This window comes from Lepidochelys kempii, chromosome 2 (genome assembly GCF_965140285.1).
Source record: "Lepidochelys kempii isolate rLepKem1 chromosome 2, rLepKem1.hap1, whole genome shotgun sequence".
Classification (NCBI taxonomy): Eukaryota; Metazoa; Chordata; order Testudines; family Cheloniidae; genus Lepidochelys; species Lepidochelys kempii.
This window is the reverse complement of record NC_136381.1, coordinates 84,832,567-84,852,963: the sequence shown is the minus strand read 5'-3', so window position 1 is coordinate 84,852,963 and position 20,397 is coordinate 84,832,567. Positions and strand designations below refer to the sequence as shown.

Here is a 20,397-nt window from a genome sequence, read left to right as displayed (position 1 = left end):
ATAACAACAGTTAATTGGACTAATAGCCAAAACAAACAGATATAAACCTTATCCTTAGATTTAAAATATAAATTCTCATCTTCCTTACCTTCATCCTATCACGGAAGTTTTTGGTGGTCCCCATCCTCTAGCTCAGGGGTCGGCAACCTATGGCATGCGTGCCAAAGACGGCACACGAGCAATTTTTAATGGCACTCTGCTGTCTGCCACGCACCTACTCTATGTGGACAGTTCCGGGACCCCAGACCGGCAGTGGGCTGAGCGGGGCTGGCAGCCGGGATCTTGGCTGGCAGGAGCCGGCGGACGGTACCCCAGACTGGCTGCGGGCTGAGCCACTCAGCCTACTGCTGGTCTGGGGTCCTGGCCGCAGGCCCTACTCAGCCTGTTGCCGGCCTAGGTGAACGGAACCCCAGGCCGGCAGGGGGCTGAGCGGGCCAGTGGTGTAAGATCAGCATTTTACATTTAATTTTAAATGAAGCTTCTTAAACATTTTGAAAACCTTGTTTACATACGACAATAGTTTATAGTTATATAATATATAGACTTATAGAGAGAGACCTTCTAAAAAACGTTAAAATGTATTATTGGCACGCGAAACCTTAAATTAAAGTGAATAAATGAAGACTTGGCACACCACTTCTAAAAGGTTGCCAACCCCTGCTCTACCTTATTATCCCCAACTCAGGTCTAACTGAGAAAAAAATTCATGTGGGAGCAGAGCAGTACAGCCCACTAAAGACTTTTCCCATTGCCTCTCCCCTTGCTGTGGCTTCTGAGGGGAGGTCAGTGATCTGCACAGGTGCATGATCTCTGTATTGCTCAACCCTTGTGAGGAGAGATAGAGCTATGAAGCTGCTCCTGCTCCAAAGTGCCCCAAATCCATTCTTCCCCCACCGAAATCTTTCTAGGGAAAACATAAATTGCAGAAATCTTTAAAAAGTAATTGAACAGCTTTTTAAATTTACTGCACAGAGCCCTGTCATCAATACCTTTTACCAAAGAAGCTGACTTTTCTTTCTGAGGTACCAGATGCAGGTTTACTCATACTCAGCTTCCCAAAGGTTGTTCTGTCTTGCCTTAAAAAAAAGGTTTGTGTAAGTTACTGATATTACAATAAGTTCACCTTTATGCTCACTTAAGAAAACTACAGCACATATTCATAGCAGAAGGCAAGTTAGACCAGGGTGTATGGATTTGTGTCACCGATTTAATCATGATTTAAAACAGCAAACCTCAGTTTAAATCATCGATTTTAATTGTGTTTTGCATTTGTACTTTTTAATTACTGTCCTAAAGAAAGGCTGATTTTCATTGATTGGTAACCATGAAAACATAAAGAAAAGGAGGACTTGTGGCACCTTAGAGACTAACCAATTTATTTGAGCATGAGCTTTCGTGAGCTACAGCTCACTTCATCAGATGTTTACCGTGGAAACTGCAGCAGACTTTATATACACACAGAAATCATGAAACAATACCTCCTCCCACCCCACTGTCCTGCTGGTAATAGCTTATCTAAAGTGATCAACAGGTGGGCCATTTCCAGCACAAATCCAGGTTTTCTCACCCTCCACCCCCCCACACAAATTCACTCTCCTGCTGGTGCTAGCCCATCCAAAGTGACAACTCTTTACATAATCAAGTCGGGCTATTTCCTGCATAGATCAAGGTTTTCTCACATCCCCCCCACCCCCATACACACACAAACTCACTCTCCTGCTGGTAATAGCTCATCTAAACTGACCATTCTCCAGGTTTAAATCCAAGTTAAACCAGAACATCTGGGGGGGGGGGGGGTAGGAAAAAACAAGAGGAAACAGGCTACCTTGCATAATGACTTAGCCACTCCCAGTCTCTATTTAAGCCTAAATTAATAGTATCCAATTTGCAAATGAATTCCAATTCAGCAGTTTCTCGCTGGAGTCTGGATTTGAAGTTTTTTTGTTTTAAGATAGCGACCTTCATGTCTGTGATTGCGTGACCAGAGAGATTGAAGTGTTCTCCGACTGGTTTATGAATGTTATAATTCTTGACATCTGATTTGTGTCCATTTATTCTTTTACGTAGAGACTGTCCAGTTTGACCAATGTACATGGCAGAGGGGCATTGCTGGCACATGATGGCATAGATCACATTGGTGGATGTGCAGGTGAACGAGCCTCTGATAGTGTGGCTGATGTTATTAGGCCCTGTGATGGTGTCCCCTGAATAGATATGTGGGCACAATTGGCAACGGGCTTTGTTGCAAGGATAAGTTCCTGGGTTAGTGGTTCTGTTGTGTGGTATGTGGTTGTTGGTGAGTATTTGCTTCAGGTTGCGGGGCTGTCTGTAGGCAAGGACTGGCCTGTCTCCCAAGACTTGTGAGAGTGTTGGGTCATCCTTTAGGATAGGTTGTAGATCCTTAATAATGCGTTGGAGGGGTTTTAGTTGGGGGCTGAAGGTGACGGCTAGTGGCGTTCTGTTATTTTCTTTGTTAGGCCTGTCCTGTAGTAGGTAACTTCTGGGAACTCTTCTGGCTCTATCAATCTGTTTCTTTACTTCTGCAGGTGGGTATTGTAGTTGTAAGAAAGCTTGACAGAGATCTTGTAGGTGTTTGTCTCTGTCTGAGGGGTTGGAGCAAATGCGGTTGTATCGCAGAGCTTGGCTGTAGACGATGGATCGTGTGGTGTGGTCAGGGTGAAAGCTGGAGGCATGCAGGTAGGAATAGCGGTCAGTAGGTTTACGGTATAGGGTGGTGTTTATGTGGCCATTGTTTATTAGCACTGTAGTGTCCAGGAAGTGGATCTCTTGTGTGGACTGGACCAGGCTGAGGTTGGTGGTGGGATGGAAATTGTTGAAATCATGGTGGAATTCCTCAAGGGCTTCTTTTCCATGGGTCCAGATGATGAAGATGTCATCAATATAGCGCAAGTAGAGTAGGGGCTTTAGGGGACGAGAGCTGAGGAAGCGTTGTTCTAAATCAGCCATAAAAATGTTGGCATACTGTGGGGCCATGCGGGTACCCATAGCAGTGCCGCTGATCTGAAGGTATACATTGTCCCCAAATGTGAAATAGTTATGGGTAAGGACAAAGTCACAAAGTTCAGCCACCAGGTTAGCCGTGACATTATCGGGGATAGTGTTCTTGACGGCTTGTAGTCCATCTTTGTGTGGAATGTTGGTGTAGAGGGCTTCTACATCCATAGTAGCCAGGATGGTGTTATCAGGAAGATCACCGATGGATTGAAGTTTCCTCAGGAAGTCAGTGGTGTCTCGAAGGTAGCTGGGAGTGCTGGTAGCGTAGGGCCTGAGGAGGGAGTCTACATAGCCAGACAATCCTGCTGTCAGGGTGCCAATGCCTGAGATGATGGGGCGCCCAGGATTTCCAGGTTTATGGATCTTGGGTAGTAGATAGAATATCCCAGGTCGGGGTTCCAGGGGTGTGTCTGTGCGGATTTGATCTTGTGCTTTTTCAGGAAGTTTCTTGAGCAAATGCTGTAGTTGCTTTTGGTAACTCTCAGTGGGATCATAGGGTAATGGCTTGTAGAAACTCGTGTTGGAGAGCTGCCGAGCAGCCTCTTGTTCATATTCCGACCTATTCATGATGACAACAGCACCTCCTTTGTCAGCCTTTTTGATTATGATGTCAGAGTTGTTTCTGAGGCTGTGGATGGCATTGCGTTCCGCATGGCTGAGGTTATGGGGCAAGTGATGCTGCTTTTCCACAATTTCAGCCCGTGCACGTCGGCGGAAGCACTCTATGTAGAAGTCCAGTCTGCTGTTTCGACCTTCAGGAGGAGTCCATCTAGAATCCCTCTTTCTGTAGTGTTGGCAGGGAGACCTCTGTGGATTAGTATGTTGTTCAGAGGTATTTTGGAAATATTCCTTGAGACGGAGACGTCGAAAATAGGATTCTAGGTCACCACAGAACTGTATCATGTTCGTGGGGGTGGAGGGGCAGAAGGAGAGTCCCCGAGATAAGTCTTGGGAGACAGGCCAGTCCTTGCCTACAGACAGCCCCGCAACCTGAAGCAAATACTCACCAACAACCACATACCACACAACAGAACCACTAACCCAGGAACTTATCCTTGCAACAAAGCCCGTTGCCAATTGTGCCCACATATCTATTCAGGGGACACCATCACAGGGCCTAATAACATCAGCCACACTATCAGAGGCTCGTTCACCTGCACATCCACCAATGTGATCTATGCCATCATGTGCCAGCAATGCCCCTCTGCCATGTACATTGGTCAAACTGGACAGTCTCTACGTAAAAGAATAAATGGACACAAATCAGATGTCAAGAATTATAACATTCATAAACCAGTCGGAGAACACTTCAATCTCTCTGGTCACGCAATCACAGACATGAAGGTCGCTATCTTAAAACAAAAAAACTTCAAATCCAGACTCCAGCGAGAAACTGCTGAATTGGAATTCATTTGCAAATTGGATACTATTAATTTAGGCTTAAATAGAGACTGGGAGTGGCTAAGTCATTATGCAAGGTAGCCTGTTTCCTCTTGTTTTTTCCTACCCCCCCCCCCAGATGTTCTGGTTTAACTTGGATTTAAACCTGGAGAATGGTCAGTTTAGATGAGCTATTACCAGCAGGAGAGTGAGTTTGTGTGTGTATGGGGGTGGGGGGGATGTGAGAAAACCTTGATCTATGCAGGAAATAGCCCGACTTGATTATGTAAAGAGTTGTCACTTTGGATGGGCTAGCACCAGCAGGAGAGTGAATTTGTGTGGGGGGGTGGAGGGTGAGAAAACCTGGATTTGTGCTGGAAATGGCCCACCTGTTGATCACTTTAGATAAGCTATTACCAGCAGGACAGTGGGGTGGGAGGAGGTATTGTTTCATGATTTCTGTGTGTATATAAAGTCTGCTGCAGTTTCCACGGTAAACATCTGATGAAGTGAGCTGTAGCTCACGAAAGCTCATGCTCAAATAAATTGGTTAGTCTCTAAGGTGCCACAAGTCCTCCTTTTCTTTTTGCGAATACAGACTAACACGGCTGTTCCTCTGAAACATGAAAACATACTGATTTACAACTAAATATAACCTTTAGAATAAATATGCTGCTGCTTTTTGTTACCAGGAGGATACAAAATGCCTATATACATTTATTTATGCAATTATATAGCTTTAGGTACATTTACTCAGATTCTTAAATTTGACATTTTTTATTATGTTAGAAATGGTGAATGATATTTATTAGATGAACTTTGTACTTGCAATATGTGTGAAGGTCTACTTGGGTGTAAATTCAAATTCAGTTTAAAATGCACAAAACCGGCATTCACTTTTTTATTAAATAAAACCACTTTAAATATGCTGGGTATACAAGAAAAAAAAACATAAAAAAATATTAACATGATTTGCGTTTAAAACTGACTTATTAAAAAAGGAAGTATTATCTGTAGTTAATGAATTGAATTGATTGTTTCTGGTCACTGTGTCCTGCAAGATTTTAGAACTAATAGAGATCCTCTCACGCCAAGCTTTTATTTTTAGATTGGGAAAGGAAGACAAGCTTTCTGGGTTCAGTGCCCATCTGGTTTCTTAATGCTGAACTAGTTGAATAAACTGAAATGAAGAAAACATTCTCTCTACAGTGCACCTGCAGAAAAGGCAACTGCTACTTCAACAAGCACTGGTTCCGGGTACTTACCCAGTGACAAACCACAGAACTGGTGGAACATTCTTTAAAAACTGGCAACAAACACATATTGCTTAGAATTATTTTTTGCATTTAATTTAAATGATTGTAATAGAGTATAATAAATAAAGGCATTAGCACAGATTGATAATTTTAAATTGATTTTTAAAAAATAAACCTGTACTTAAATTTTAAAAAAATCAGATTTTTTTTTTTTAAAAAAGCACCAATTTTTATCCACCCTGAGCTAGACTAAGCATTTTAGAATTACAGCTTCTTGGTGCTGCTGACCAATTAAATATATTGTTTGGAGACTGCCACTTGTATAAAACCACTGCTGCCAGATGTTCTGTACTTGATAATGCAACAACAACAACAAAAGTTAAAATATGACATTTTAGTCACTTGAAAGCCAGGAAATTAAAGTTTTAGCTCCCAAAGTATCATACATTGACCATATTTGCATGCACACATAAATTATGGCATTAAAGTTAACACCATCACACAACTTGTTGTTTATGGATCTGACCCTACAGAGACTTAGACATGCTTAACCCAATGGGATTAACAATTAACTTTGTGAAAATCCACTCTGAATGACTTGATCAGTGACACTTACGCCTGTGGTGTCTGAAGACCCATCTTGTTGGTATCCTGTACTCTCAGAGGCATCATGGATTGTCGACTACTGCTACCAGTGGTACTCGAGCTGCGCCGCATTGTGATTAAACTACAAGGCAAATTATGTTGGTATTAGAGGAAAGTCACAGTGTCAAGGAACATCATCCTTCTTGTAACATCACAGCCAATATGTGCAGAGGCTGGATTGAACTAGGGTGGGTTGGTATCTTGGACCAGCAATTATCTGATGGCCCTATCATTCCCGAAGAAATTGAAGTTTTGTATAATAAAAGAAATAGTAAGTAAGCCTCCCAAATGTATACTGTCTGAGAACTCCAGATAGAGACTGAAACAAAAGCTTTATGAAAGGGATGACCTGCCCGATTCACCTTAGTGATGCTCTAACTCTGAAGGCCACTAATAACAGCATTAAAACATTTAAAGGAACTATTTCACCAGTGTTATATGCAGTGTTAGCTCCAGGATATTAGAGAGACAAGGTGGGTGAGGTAATATCTTTTATTAGACCAACTTCCGCTGGTGAAAGAGAAAAGTTTTTGATCTACTCAGAGCTCTTCTTCAGGTCAGGGAAAATTAATCTGAGCGTCAGAGCAGAATATAAAGAGGAATAGATTGGAGAGATCAGATATGGATTGACTGCTTTGTGAAAAGTGTTCACCTATGGGTGATAGGGTATTTTTCTCTTATTTTTCTGAGAGAGTTAATTTGAGAGTGTAGTGATTGCCTAGTTTCACCCACATTGTTGTTGTTGGGGCATTTGATGCACTGGATGAAGTACACCACATATTGTGATAGGCATCTGTAGGACATATTTCAGAGTAGCAGCCGTGTTAGTCTGTATTCGCAAAAAGAAAAGGAGTACTTGTGGCACCTTAGAGACTAACACATTTATTTGAGCATAAGCTTTCGTGAGCTACAGCTCACTTCATCAGATGCATTCGAAAACTACTCCTTTTCTTTTTGTAGGACATATGGATCTTGAAAGATATGTTATGGGTGAGAATGGTGATTGATCATTGTAGTAGGGGAGTTATGTCTGCAAGTTTTTTATCTGTTATTCTGGCAGGGTCTGGGTTGCTTTGACTTGGTAGGTCCTAGTCTGTAGGGAGGTTGCTTCTCATGAGCATGGCAAGGTTGGGGAGAGTGTTTGAAGACCAGAAAAGGGAGTTCCAGAAAGAAATCATTCAGGATGTGGTCCCCATCAAGTATGGGTTATAGCTGTTTGATGATGTTTCATAGAGGTTCCAGTATGGGGTGCTAGGTGACAACTAGGCATGTGTGGTCAGTGGGGTTATTATTTCTGAATTGAAGCAGGTTCTCTCAGGCTATTTGGGTGGCCCATTCCATGATGTGATCTACTTCTCTGGTGCAGTGTCTTTGTTTGGTGAAGGAGATTTTAAGTGGGTCAAGGTGTGTATCCCAGTTCCCCACCCCCCACCAAGCATATTCTTGCTTAGGTGTAGATACAAGATTTTTTGACACGTCTGGGGTAGATACTGGATCTGTGAAGTTAAATCTGGTGATCCATGGATTTTTTATATATAGTTATCTGTAGGGTTCCATTGATGGAGATAACCATGATGTCCAGCAAGTTGATGCTGATATGTGAGTGTAGTAGAGAGAGAGTGATGTATGGGAAGTGGCTGTTGAAGTTGCGGTGGAAATCTATGAGGGAATTTAGGTTGTCTGTCTAGATGATGAAAACATCATTGATGCATCTCAGGTATACTATTGATTTCATGATGCATTTTTCCAGAAATTCTTCCTTGAGGTGGCCCATGAAGAGGGTGACATATTGGGGAGCCACTGTCTGTTCCCATGGTTTGGACAAAGTGTGTGTCATCGAATGTAATGTTGTTATGGAGAATGAAATGGATGAGTTTTGCGATGGGATGGATGTGTGTGTTTTGCCATCTGTCTTTTAGATATTTGAGGCAGGCAGAAATGCCATCATGGTGAGGGATGTTGGTGTATAGGGAGGTGACATCCATGGTGGTAAATATAGTGTTCTGAGGGAAACTGTTAAAGTTGCAAAGTTCCTGGAGAAAGTCCATTGAATCTTGGAGGAAACTTGCCCTTTGTATGGTTTAAAGACAGGTTCTAGGAGTCCCGATATTGCTTCAGAAGGAATACCACACCCACATATGATATACAAGCAGGAAACCCAGGCAGATGCATCTTAGGAAGCATGTAGAAGTTCCCTGGGGTGGGTTTGTGAGGGGATGAGATTATAGACAGACATCAGCTCCACTGCAACACCAGCCTTTCAACAACTCAGGCACTCTTCTCAGGACTCTGGTAATCCTATCCTTACTTTAACATTAGGTGCACCCCAACCTTCAAGCCCCCCTCAAAGAGCATTCCCTTGCAATATCCAGACCCTGTCATTGGACACTTCCAGAAATTACCAAGTCCGCTATCGCCGAAGAGACAATGTACACACCAGCCTTTTGGCTCAGTGGAGGACGTGCACCCCACTTTAATATATTGCACTGAGATTAACCCTTTCCCCTGGGCGATCTCTTTGCTGCAGCCCGTGCGCTTTGGACGGAGACAGCTGCAAAATCCAGGCCAATCCAGGCCAACCCAGGCACCTGTTGGTTTTACCCGCAATACCCTCCCCAGCCCCACAAGGCCTGCATAGCTAGTGCAGGGCAGGCCTGCCCTACTGGGGTGTGTGCGTGTGTATGGGGGGAGGTGGGAGGAGTACAGTGGTGCCTTCGGACTAGCTAGTTGGCAGTAAGGCCTGTCCGTGCCCCTGGCAGGCGGGGCAGGGGCTCCACGTGACACACGCCCCCACCTCCTTCTCTCACAGGCAGAGCAGTCCTGAGTAGGGTTACCAACTCTGACTGAAGCTATTCTGGAGGTCCCCCCAACGCGACGCAATGCTGTTGTCTTAAAATACCCACTTAAGTCTCCTGGCTTGCTTTCAATAGTCACCAGCAGTTCGATGCCAATTCCAGGAGACTCCAGGCCAATCCTGGAGGGTTGGCAACCCTAGTCCTGAGGAACCGGGCCGCCCCTAGGGACTCTGCCCGCTACCAGCAACGACGCCTGCAGAGCGGGAGAGAACTTGAGCGAGAGGCCCCGGCCCCGGCCAGACCGCCCCGCCATCCCTAAAGGCTCCCTCCCACCCGTTGGCCGGGGCCGCACGCGCCGGAGCCACCCACTCACTGTTGTCGTTGCGGCCGCCGCAACTTTTTCTTCCTCCCGTCCCAATTTCAAATCCACCCGCCACCGGCGTCTCTCGGCCTCCTGCCCAATGCGCGCAGCCGAGCGTCTTACGTCAGGCGAGGGGGGAGACTCTGCCAGTGGCAAGGAGCGCCGTCTCACGGGGGTGACGTCACTTCCGTTCTCCTCCGGAGGGTATTTGTTCTAATAGCTACGGCAGTTAAAAAAAAATAAAAAAATCCCTCATTAGCATCGGGTTTACTAGCAGTCCTAGCTGGGGCGCTTCAGCGGAAGTTAGGGAACGCCCGCCTGACACAGCTGCTGTGTCCGTACAACAAGATGGCTGCGCTCAGTGTGGGCTCTAATCGCTCGGGTGAGTGGAGCTTCTCCTCGCACAACCGGACGTTCGCCTGTCAGTGTCCGAGAATGAGGGGCTCGCGCAGGCAGGCCCTATGGGGCTTCTCTAGGACCTGAGCAGGGGTCCCGCTAGCTGCCTCGCTCTCACCCCAGAGGCGCTGCCAGCCCTGAGCTGCGCGCGCCCTAGTCACGGTGCTGCCGTGAGGTGGCGCCGGGCGGGCTGCGGGCGACGGCCGGAAGCGCTGTCGCGGCGCCTTGCTTCGGTCACGGGCTGGCGAAACGGGCAGGTGCCGCCGGGCCTGGGGTGGCTGGAGGGCCGAGGCCCTAGCAAGACCTGGGACAAAATCTGGGTGGGTGTCGAGCGGGCTGTGATTGGCGCTGCTGCCCAGGACCAGCCCTTCGAGGTGTGAGGTGACCCGACATCCTCTCTGGGGGCTGCAGGATCAGCCCCCTCCCCAGCCCGCGCAGCAAGTTGCAGAAGTCTGTCCAAGCTGTGTGTGAATTCGTGGCACGTTATTTTCAAAGGGAGCACTTGCGCGTTCCTGTGTCGGGGGTTGTCTAGCCCAAGCTCTCATTTTACCTAAAACGGTCAGAGCTGCTGAGCTAAAGGGATAATCATGGAGTAGGGAATTGTGGCATGTTACAACAGGCAGTTAGTCTGTATTTTATAGGGACACTTGAGAAATAGGCATACAGTTACAGTACTATGGCCAGGGAGTTTAAAGGCTGGGGTTTCTGCAGAATTAACAACAGTGCATGGTGGAGGTCAGCAACAGACTGTATATTTGAAATGCCTAGCACACTTTAGGCATTGTTTTAATACACTTTAATAATTCTATTAAGTCTGCTTTTGTATTAATTATAGGAAACATCTAAAGTAGAAAGCGAGCGTGAATTTCAGTTCCGATTACTCAGAGACTGTCCTTGAAAAGGAGAAAATGTGATGTCTGTGGTGCATCAGCTGTCAGTTGGGTGGCTACTGGATCATCTTTCCTTCATCAACAAGGCTGGATACCAGCTTTGCCCCTCTCACCAATACCCTGCTCCCTCGGCTTCTCGTGTTGCTCCTGTTTCTTCCGCCCCCTCTACAGAGGATCTTGTTGCTCCTTCCACCATTGATATTACTTACTCTGCTGGAGCTGCAGTACAGAGAGCAGAAGCAACGCTAAAGAAAAAGAAAAAATATGTGTTTCGGGAAGAGTTCTTTCATGTTTTTAAGCCCCATATAGTTTCAGCTTCCCAACAGAAGCCCCAGCAAGGAAACTCTGATGCTGGCCCAAGGGAGGGGAAAGACAGTGGCAATGGAACAGAGCAGCACGAAGGAGAAAAGAACAGTGATGGGGATTCCGTTGCCAGTGCTAGGAAGGTATGGTCTATAGAAAAATCAAACAATTAATAAAATAATTATGCATTGAACAGTCTACCATAACAACGTCTTGCAAATTGTCTTGCTGCTTCCTGAAATAATTTAAAGCACAAGTTGTTAGGGGGCAGGAGGGAGATGTAGATCCACAGCAGGTTTCAAAATGTGAAAGAGGTCTGCACTTAAAAATTGTGTGAAACTGAAGCCTTTGCTAGATACTCACAGGGATTTACCTAGCTCCTTAACAAGATGATGTCAGGGCCTTGTAGCTCATGACCCCATTTTCAAGCCGTTGGTCCTGTATCATTTAGCATGCATCTGCTAAACACTTACAGTCTGAATTTTCAGAAGTGGTGAGCTGACTTGAGTGTGAGTTGCTCAGTCCCTCTGAAAATCTGCTTAGCAGATGCCTACCCAGCAAGCTTAGAAATGAATGGCTTGTTTTTGATTTCTAATGTTTTCTAACTTCTTGAAGGAGAACTATCCACATACAAAGTTGGAATCATAGAATATTGGGTTAGGAAGGGACCTCAGGAGGTCATCTAGTCCAACCCCCTGCTCAAAGCAGGACTGATCCCCAATTAAATCATCCCAGCCAGGGCTTTGTCAAGCCTGACCTTAAAAACTTCTAAGGAAGGAGATTCCACCACCTCCCTAGGTAACGCATTCCAGTGTTTCACCACCCTCCTAGTGAAAAAGTTTTTCCTAATATCCAACCTAAACCTGCCCCACTGCAACTTGATACCATTACTCCTTGTCCTGTCATCTGTTACCACTGAGAACAGTCTAGATCCATCCTCTTTGGAACCGCCTTTCAGGTAGTTGAAAGCAGCTGTCAAATCCCCCCTCATTCTTTTTTTCTGCAGACTAAACAATCCCAGTTCCCTCAGCCTCTCCTCATAAGTCATGTGTTCCAGTTCCCTAACCATTTTTGTTGCCCTTCGCTGGACTCTCTCCAATTTTTCCACATCCTTCTTGTAGTGTGGGGCCCAAAACTGGACACAGTACTCCAGATGAGGCCTCACCAGTGTCGAATAGAGGGGAAAGATCACGTCCCTCGATCTGCTGGCAATGCCCCTACTTATACATCCCAAAATGCCATTGGCCTTCTTGGCAACAAGGGCACACTGTTGACTCATATCCAGCTTCTTGTCCACTGTAACCCCTAGGTCCTTTTCTGCAGAACTGCTGCCTAGCCATTTGGTCCCTAGTCTGTAGCGGTGCATTGGATTCTTCCGTCCTAAGAGCAGGACTCTGCACTTGTCCTTGTTGAACCACATCAGATTTCTTTTGGCCCGATCCTCCAATTTGTCGAGGTCCCTCTGTATCCTATCCCTACCCTCCAGCGTATCTACCACTCCTCCCAGTTTAGTGTCGTCTGCAAACTTGCTGAGGGTGCAATCCACACCATCCTCCAGATCATTTATGAAGATATTGAACAAAATCGGCTCCAGGACAGACCCTTGGGGCACTCCGCTTGATACTGGCTGCCAACTAGACATGGAGCCATTGATCACTACCCATGGAGCCCGACAATCTAGCCAACTTTCTATCCACCTTATAGTGCATTCATCCAGCCCATAGTTCTTTAACTTACTGACAAGAATACTGTGGGAGACAGTGTCAAAAGCTTTGCTAAAGTCAAGGAACAACACATCCACTGCTTTCCCCTCATCCACAGAACCAGTTATCTCGTCATAGAAGGCAATTAGATTAGTCAGGCATGACTTGCCCTTGGTGAATCCATGCTGACTGTTCCTGATCACTTTCCTCTAAGTGCTTCAGAATTGATTCCTTGCTGCATAATTTTTCCAGGGACTGAGGTGAGGCTGACTGGCCTGTAGTTCCCAGGATCTTCCTTCTTCCCTTTTTTGAAGATGGCCACTACATTAGACTTTTTCCAGTCGTCTGGGACTTCCCCCGATCACCATGAGTTTTCAAAGATAATGGACAATGGCTCCGCAATCACATCCGCCAACTCCTTTAGCACTCTCTGATGCAATGCATCCGGCCCCATGGACTTGTGTACTTCCAGCTTTTCTAAATAGTCCCGAACTACTGCTTTCTCCACAGAGGGCTGGTCACCTCTTCCCCATGCTGTGCTGCCCAGTGCAGTAGTCTGGGAGCTGACCTTGTTCATGAAGACAAAGGCAAAAAAAGCATTGAGTACATTAGCTTTTTCCACATCCTCTGTCACTAGATTGCCTTCCTCATTCAGTAAGGGGCCCAAACTTTTCTTGACTTTCTTCTTGTTGCTAACATACCTGAAGAAACCCTTCTTGTTACTCTTAACATCTCTTGCTAGCTGCAACTCCAGATGTGATTTGGCCTTCCTGATTTCACTCCTGCATGCCCGAGCAATATTTTTATATTCCTCCCTAGTCATTTGTCCAATCTTCCACTTCTTGGAAGCTTCTTTTTTGTGTTTAAGATCACCAAGGATTTCACTGTTAAGCCAAGCTGGTCGCCTGCCATATTTACTATTCTTTCTACACATCGGGATGGTTTGTCCCTGTAACCTCAATAAGGATTCTTTAAAATACAGCCAGCTCTCCTGGACTCCTTTCCCCCTCATGTTATTCTCCCAGGGGATCTTGCCCATCAGTTCCTGAGGGAGTCAAAGTCTGCTTTTCTGAAGTCCAGGGTCCGTATTCTGCTGCTTTCCTTTCCTCCTTGTGTCAGGATCCTGAACTCGACCATCTCATGGTCACTGCCTCCCAGGTTCCTATCTACTTTTGCTTCCCCTACTAATTCTTCCCGGTTTGTGAGCAGCAGGTCAAGAAGAGCTTGAATTTTTGTGTTCTGCTATTTTAAAATTATTTTAACTCTCCCCTCCCCCCCATAATTATTCCGTTCTAAAATAAATCTGTGGCTAGGTGTTTAGATGGTGTAAATTCACTGATTTCAATGGAGCTCTGTTGATATCTGAGGATATGCTCATCTATTTTTTTTTTCTTGTAAATAGCATTTCTAAAATGGCTGGGTAGTTTCTACTCAAACTTTTTAAAAAGAATACCTTTGGCTGAAATCCATCGTCAACCATTTCAGCCCAAAAGAGCAGTGTTAGGAAGGAAAGACTGAAAACAAAGATTTGTAGTGGAACTTCAGATGCTTAGATAACCTTACAGTAGTTATATTTTGTAAAAAGTAACTTTGAATGACTCCTTGGTTAAACTTGCTCAATTTATAAATAACTGGCATATCTATTTTTTTTAACAACCATTTTTTACAAACTCAGACTCAGATCTGAGATCAAGTTGTTGGGGTTTTGTTTGTTTGTGTTTTGGCTAACGCCTAACCATCAGTAACAAAGCTGCAGAAACTTCGCAATTTTGTTGATTTATATGTAAGACTGAAAAGAATGCAACTCACTACTGATTTTAAATTAATAACAACTCGTTAGTCAAAAAAACAGCTATATCTCTGAAAATGCTGTTGGTGCAGATATGTTGTTAAGAAAGCACCTTTCATTTGCACACTGTTTTCTGACGCTACTGCAACTTTTACAGCATTTGTTGGCATGTTTGCCTTTCTGTATTGAAGCTGTTACTGCATATCCAGGCACACTCAGAAGAGTGTATGTCCATTGGAGTAACTGAATAGGTTTAGGGTGTATACAGTAGAATCTGAGTTATGAACACTAGAGTTATGAACTGACCAGTCAACTACACACCTCGCTTGGAACTAGAAGTGTGCAATCAGGCAGCAGCAGAGACCAAAAACAAGAGGCAAAAACAGTACTGTACTGTGTTAAACGTAAACTACTAAAAAAAAAAAGGGGGGGAAGTTCTGTTTTTCATTTAAATTAAGATGGTTAAAACCAGAATTTTTTACTGCATAGTAAAGTTTCAAAGCTGTATTAAGTCAATGTTCAGTTGTAAACTTTTGAAAGAACAACCTTTAACGTTTTGTTCAGAATTACGAACATTTCAGAGTTACGACCAACCTCCATTCCCGAGGTATTCGTAACTCTGAGGTTCTACTGTGTATATTAAATACTCTTCATGCTGTATTATTGAAAATTTAATGAAGATGGGCAAAATGATGGATCTCTGGGTTTTGCCAATTGTTATTGCACTTCATTTATTGACCAAACAAAACCCAACTTTTTTTTTTCTTTTTACTTTAATTGCAAATACTGTTTTACAACTGCAGGACTATACTTAAATTTTCTTTAAATACAGCCTTGTGACAAGTGTATTTGCCAAGGATGATTAAGTCATTTTGAGGGTTATTTTTTTTTAATTAACATGGTAAGGGTGGATAAATATATTTTGTGCATGGGCTTGAAGTTTTTTTTTGACAGTTTTGCTGATGTGCTTCATGTAGTGTTCATTGAAATACAGAAATATGAGGTGTGTCTGTTCCCTTTAAATTTTGCGTATATGATGTCTGGGATAAATCAATAATTGTTGCTTTCTGGAGTTAGGTGACACTTTCTTGTTGCCAATAGCCTGGGCTTGGCAAGCAAACAAAGATTTCATAGCATTATCCCAAGGGAGACAGAAAAACTAAGCAGTGAAGATTGGAGTTAATATGAGCTGTCAGGTGGCATAGGTATCATTGAATAGCATTGGCAAACATGTGAGGTAAGATTATTTTATTACTTTATTTGTATCAGCCTAGATTTTAAAATTACTCTGGCACCAAGAGAAGATGACTTTGATACAGGACTTAAGTTCATAATAAAGAAGGGTATGGCAAATTGTTACAAGCTCTGAAGGCATGTGTGTATTTCTCTTGCATATTTATGCCATGTAGTAGCACAGCTGACTCCCTCTTTTTTTTTTTGTCATATTTTTTTCACTGCAGAAAAATAAAAGAAAGTGTAGTGTGTTCAATCAAGGTGAACTGGATGCTTTAGAATACCATACAAAGGTAAGCCTGAGCAATAGTAATAATGACAAGTGTACGGTATGTATCTATAGGTAATTTATTGAATATAAACCCTCTGAAACTATTCCAAAATATATGGAGCATGTGTCTTGTAATTTCAGTTCGTTACAGCTAAAGCAATATTTGGTCTCGCCAGTCCCCAAGTGGAGGACTCAATACTGAGACTATTTTAAGTGTGTGTGTGTGTGTTTGTATAAAAATCAAACTGCTGCTGAGAAATTTCAAAGAGCTAGAAACTGGTTTCACATAACACCTTTGATATTCTAGGTCGCTGAACCTCCTGGAGCAAGCACTGACTTAGCTAGCTAGGTAATGTCAGCAAGAAAATGCTACAGATGCTGGTTTTGAGCCTGGGCAGTATAAACAGTTCTAATGATGTGTATATTGGATGCTGAACTGAGATTATTCCCCAACTCCGTACAAAGATGCTCTGATGTGTCACATCCACTGGAGAGGGGCAGAATTACCCATTCTTTAACATCTTATATAGTATCCTGTTTGGCCCATGATGTTTCCAAAATTTTCCTTGCTTTAGTTTTTGAAACTTTATAGTTTGTATTTAATTTTTTTAACATTTGTAAAATGATTTGAGCTTAAACATGTCAGTCAGGTAAATGGAAAATTATTATTGTAGAAATGTGAAGTTACTTAAATGTGGCTTTTTAAAAAAAAATTGTGCTCATCTTCGAAGGTGAGTTGACTTGGGAGGATGTGTGAGAGGAGTTTAATTTCTTTTTTGAGTAGGAATCTTTAGTCTTGACATTTCATTTATAAGAGTAGAAATGCACAGTAAAGTGATGATTTGTGTTCTATCCAACACTGAATCTAATTCATGGAAAAATTTGATTGTAAAAAGCAAGAAAATGTTATATAAATGGTAGTTTCCTCAGTTCTGTTTGATTGCAAACAAGATCTATATCACATATAGACTGTCAAAATTTATTACTAACAAAAAAAAATCAGTGTTGTAGAACATTAGTTTGTGTAGTTTTTAAAAGTAGATAAAATATATTGAAAGAATTATCAAACACAGTTTTGATGGGGTGAAGACATTAATATTTGGTGTCAGATGGATTCATTAACACCGTTGTGACATATTTCTTATACATGATCACGTTACTAGAAATACATGTTTTTTTAGATTATGTTTGTAACAAGTATACACTGATTCTGTGGTTAAACATTGGCGCTTTCATGTGACATAATTAAAAAAAAAAATATAAGCCAGATGCATAAAGCAATAGATTTTTAAGGCATCAATTCAGGAAAGCACTTATGCACATGCTTATGTGTTTCCTGAATAGTAATACTTTCCTCAGTTGAGAGGTGTATTTGCATTCCTTTCTCCTGAAATTGGTGATAATCACTATATTTTTATTTTTCTCTTGAAATTGTATTTTAAAATATTAAGATACATAATTTTTATATTACATCACAATATATGTATAGGATCCCCATTGTATACTCAACCAAACTTTGTGATCTGTTTATGCAGGTAACATCACCTATCTACAGATCTCAAAATGCTTTAAACTTAAAATTATTTATAATATAATGTGATCCAGGGGTCTGAGTCCGATTAGGGGTTCAGTATGCTAGGTGCTATACAAATGCATTGCTCCAAATTGCTTACAGTTTAAGACCCTGATTCTGAAAAGACTTATGCACATACCTCATGAACTGAATCCAATGAGATCACTGTTTGTGAAGTTAAATGTGAGCTTAGCACTTTGCAAAATTGGGGCAAAATAAAAACAGTGCATGAGGGAGTGAGAAAGACGGACAAGTGATAAAATCTCTTGGTTGCCGATACTAGCTATGTGCACAACTTTGGGGTTTTTTTTTAATGAAGGTGTAATCAAACAGTAGCCATTAATGAAACACTAGTCATCTCTACTAGCCTCTTTTTAAACCATTAGAAAATTAAACTTTGCATTTAGAGCAGTAAAAGCTAACCTCCCCAGGTTGTTCCTCTCCATAGGATAAGTAAGTTCAAATTGTTTTAACATTTATTCATAGCTGTTGTAGGAACAGAGCAACTGCATTTTTTTAAGGTGTTTTTTTTGTTTGGTTTTTTTTTTTAGGAACCCCTTGTTCATTCATTGGTATTCCTGAATGTGTGTATGCTAAGACTATAATTATATTCCAATATTGCCAACCCCAAGTATTCAAAAATATTCAGATTGGCTTACTCGTGAGACTTTAAAAATAATAAATATGGGGTTCTTGTTATTTGCCTTCTCATGTTTGATCCTTTAAAAGTTCATTGTAACCATAAAGGCTAGAAATTTACTTAAAAGTTAAGATTCCCACACAATCTCATGATTCCAGGAGCTGGGGGCTTTAAAAACAATAATAAATATTGTAAGATTCATGATAGTTGGCAACACTGATAAATGGACAGTATTCTTTGGTTTATACCGTATATACTCGTTCAGAAGCCAAATATTTTTGGTAAAAATGTGACTCAAAGAGCGGGGGTCGGCTTATAAACAGTCTACACCAAAATTTGATGATTTTAAACTCTGTGAAATCGTTGAATTGAATATCTAATACATTTTTGTTTTGTTTACCTGGAGCATCTGCAGGCATAGAGCACCTCAGTTCCCTGTGGCCGCGGTTTGCCGTTCCCAGCCAATGGGAGCGGTGAACAGCAGCCACAGGGAGCTGAGGGGCTCTGTGCCTGTGAACGCTCCAGGTAAACAAAACGTCCCGACCCACCAGTGGCTTACTCTGACAGGCTGGGCGCCAAAATTTGCCAACCCCTGAAATATAGGGTCGACTTATGAAAGAGTCATACAGTTTTTACTGTTTTTACCTATCCATCTTGGGTCGGCTGATAAACAAATGGGCTAATGAACGAGTATATACGGTAATTGAAAATATTGGGGTCTTGATGATTATGGATGCAGGTAGTAATTTGAGGCTCGGAATCGTCAATGAGAGGTGCATAACCAGATTCTCAATTAAAGTCACTGGGATTCTGTGCAAGTTCAAGGATCTGCCTGCATGAATGACTTCCAGGATCAGGGCCTAAGAGGGTGTCGTTTAGATGGTCACTAAAAACAAGTTATAATAATTTGACTCACTAACTTTTTTTTTTTTAATCATTCTTAGTTTAATGCATAAAACCTGTTGTGTTTAAAGTGAGTTTAAGGTTCTGGAAAGATACCATATTAAAATTTCTGGATACTGACATCCTCAGTTTTCCTGATTGTAAATTTGTTTGTCTCAATACGGGTCCTGATGATGATCTGCAGATTTGCAGTGTAGCAAATATGTATGAAATTTCTGTTTAATTCTCCAGAGATATCAACCAGACGTTTCAAAGATCCTTTCCCTCTGCTTTGTATCTCTTATTACTGTACAGATTAGGGGGCTGATATTGGAAGGAACCAGGTGTTTAATCGAAGAAGGACTCAAAAGTGGTTTTCTTCACCCCATTTCTGCAAAACAGAGTAGTATCAAGAATGTTGTTACAGGACATGTTGGCTGTGGGATGGCTGAATTATGTGAAATGGCAAAACATTTTCCTTCTCTGAATGAGAATGACCACAGATCTGCACAAATTATAGATGAGGAAACATCCATTCCAGAGCAGGATCTGCTTTCATGCGTTACAGAGAACGATACAGACTATGCAAAGATAATAAATTTAATGGGGCAGAAGTACCTGGTGCCGCCAAAAAGCAGTTTCCTTTTATCTGATATTTCCTGCATGCAACCACTTATGAATTGTAAGTATCTTTACTCCTTAAAATTTTCTCTTTTTGTCAGTAGCCCATCAATCTGCTCACTGTTGGAATATGTTGTCTGTTAAGCCACAGAGCCCCTTCTCAAGTAATCATCTTGACATTAGACTTCAATATGGATTGAAGTATTGGTAGTAGGGAACACATTAGCAAGCTGCTACCATTGGAAGTTTGAGAATGAGCTATTCTTCATGCAGATTGGCTGGGATTTTCAAAGATGCATATGGGAGTTAGTTACCCAACTTTCTGAGAGGTTTCTAAATCCCTTAGGCTCCTTTGAAAATCTCATCTGCAGTGTATTGTGTGAAACTCAACAGACTAATGCTGCTTTAATTAGCTAAGCACTTTATTTCTGTGCTTCCCCCAATAATCCATTAAATGAATGTGCTGTTTACTCATTTGAATAATTTATAACTACAATATGACAAGGTATTTAAGAAGAGAGAGAATTTTTTCCCCCCAGCATTAATTCCTTCATGTGTATTACCAAAAGAATAAATTACTTAGGCTGTAACCAATAAGCTGTGACTTGATAGTTACTTTTATTTTCCACTCTCCAATATTCCAT

The 20,397-nt window shown here is 42.3% G+C and overlaps 2 protein-coding genes across 9 annotated transcripts in view; one reads left to right on the top strand and one right to left on the bottom strand.

The window, feature by feature from the left end:
* Nucleotides 1-10,192, bottom strand: part of NDC80 (NDC80 kinetochore complex component) — a 33,292-nt gene extending 23,100 nt beyond the window's left edge. Inside the window, exons 1-3 of one of the 6 annotated variants that reach the window (XM_073331454.2) lie at nt 9,465-10,192; nt 6,268-6,378; nt 990-1,076 (exon numbers count right to left, since the gene is read on the bottom strand). In XM_073331454.2, the coding sequence (XP_073187555.1) occupies nt 990-1,076; nt 6,268-6,368 (188 nt within the window). In that variant the 5' untranslated portion in view covers nt 6,369-6,378; nt 9,465-10,192. Of the gene's footprint in view, nt 1-989; nt 1,077-6,267; nt 6,379-9,199; nt 9,280-9,464 lie in introns of those variants that run through there. The other 5 variants (XM_073331449.2, XM_073331450.2, XM_073331451.2 and 2 more) reach the window with 5 other exon arrangements.
* METTL4 (methyltransferase 4, N6-adenosine) overlaps nt 9,644-20,397 on the top strand; it is a 29,072-nt gene continuing 18,318 nt past the window's right edge. The window contains exons 1-4 of one of the 3 annotated variants that reach the window (XM_073331456.2): nt 9,644-9,834; nt 10,684-11,184; nt 15,994-16,059; nt 19,448-19,814. In XM_073331456.2, coding sequence (XP_073187557.2) covers nt 10,762-11,184; nt 15,994-16,059; nt 19,448-19,814 — 856 coding nt within the window. In that variant the 5' untranslated portion in view covers nt 9,644-9,834; nt 10,684-10,761. Of the gene's footprint in view, nt 9,835-9,884; nt 10,223-10,683; nt 11,185-15,993; nt 16,060-19,447; nt 19,815-20,397 lie in introns of those variants that run through there. The other 2 variants (XM_073331457.2, XM_073331458.2) reach the window with 2 other exon arrangements.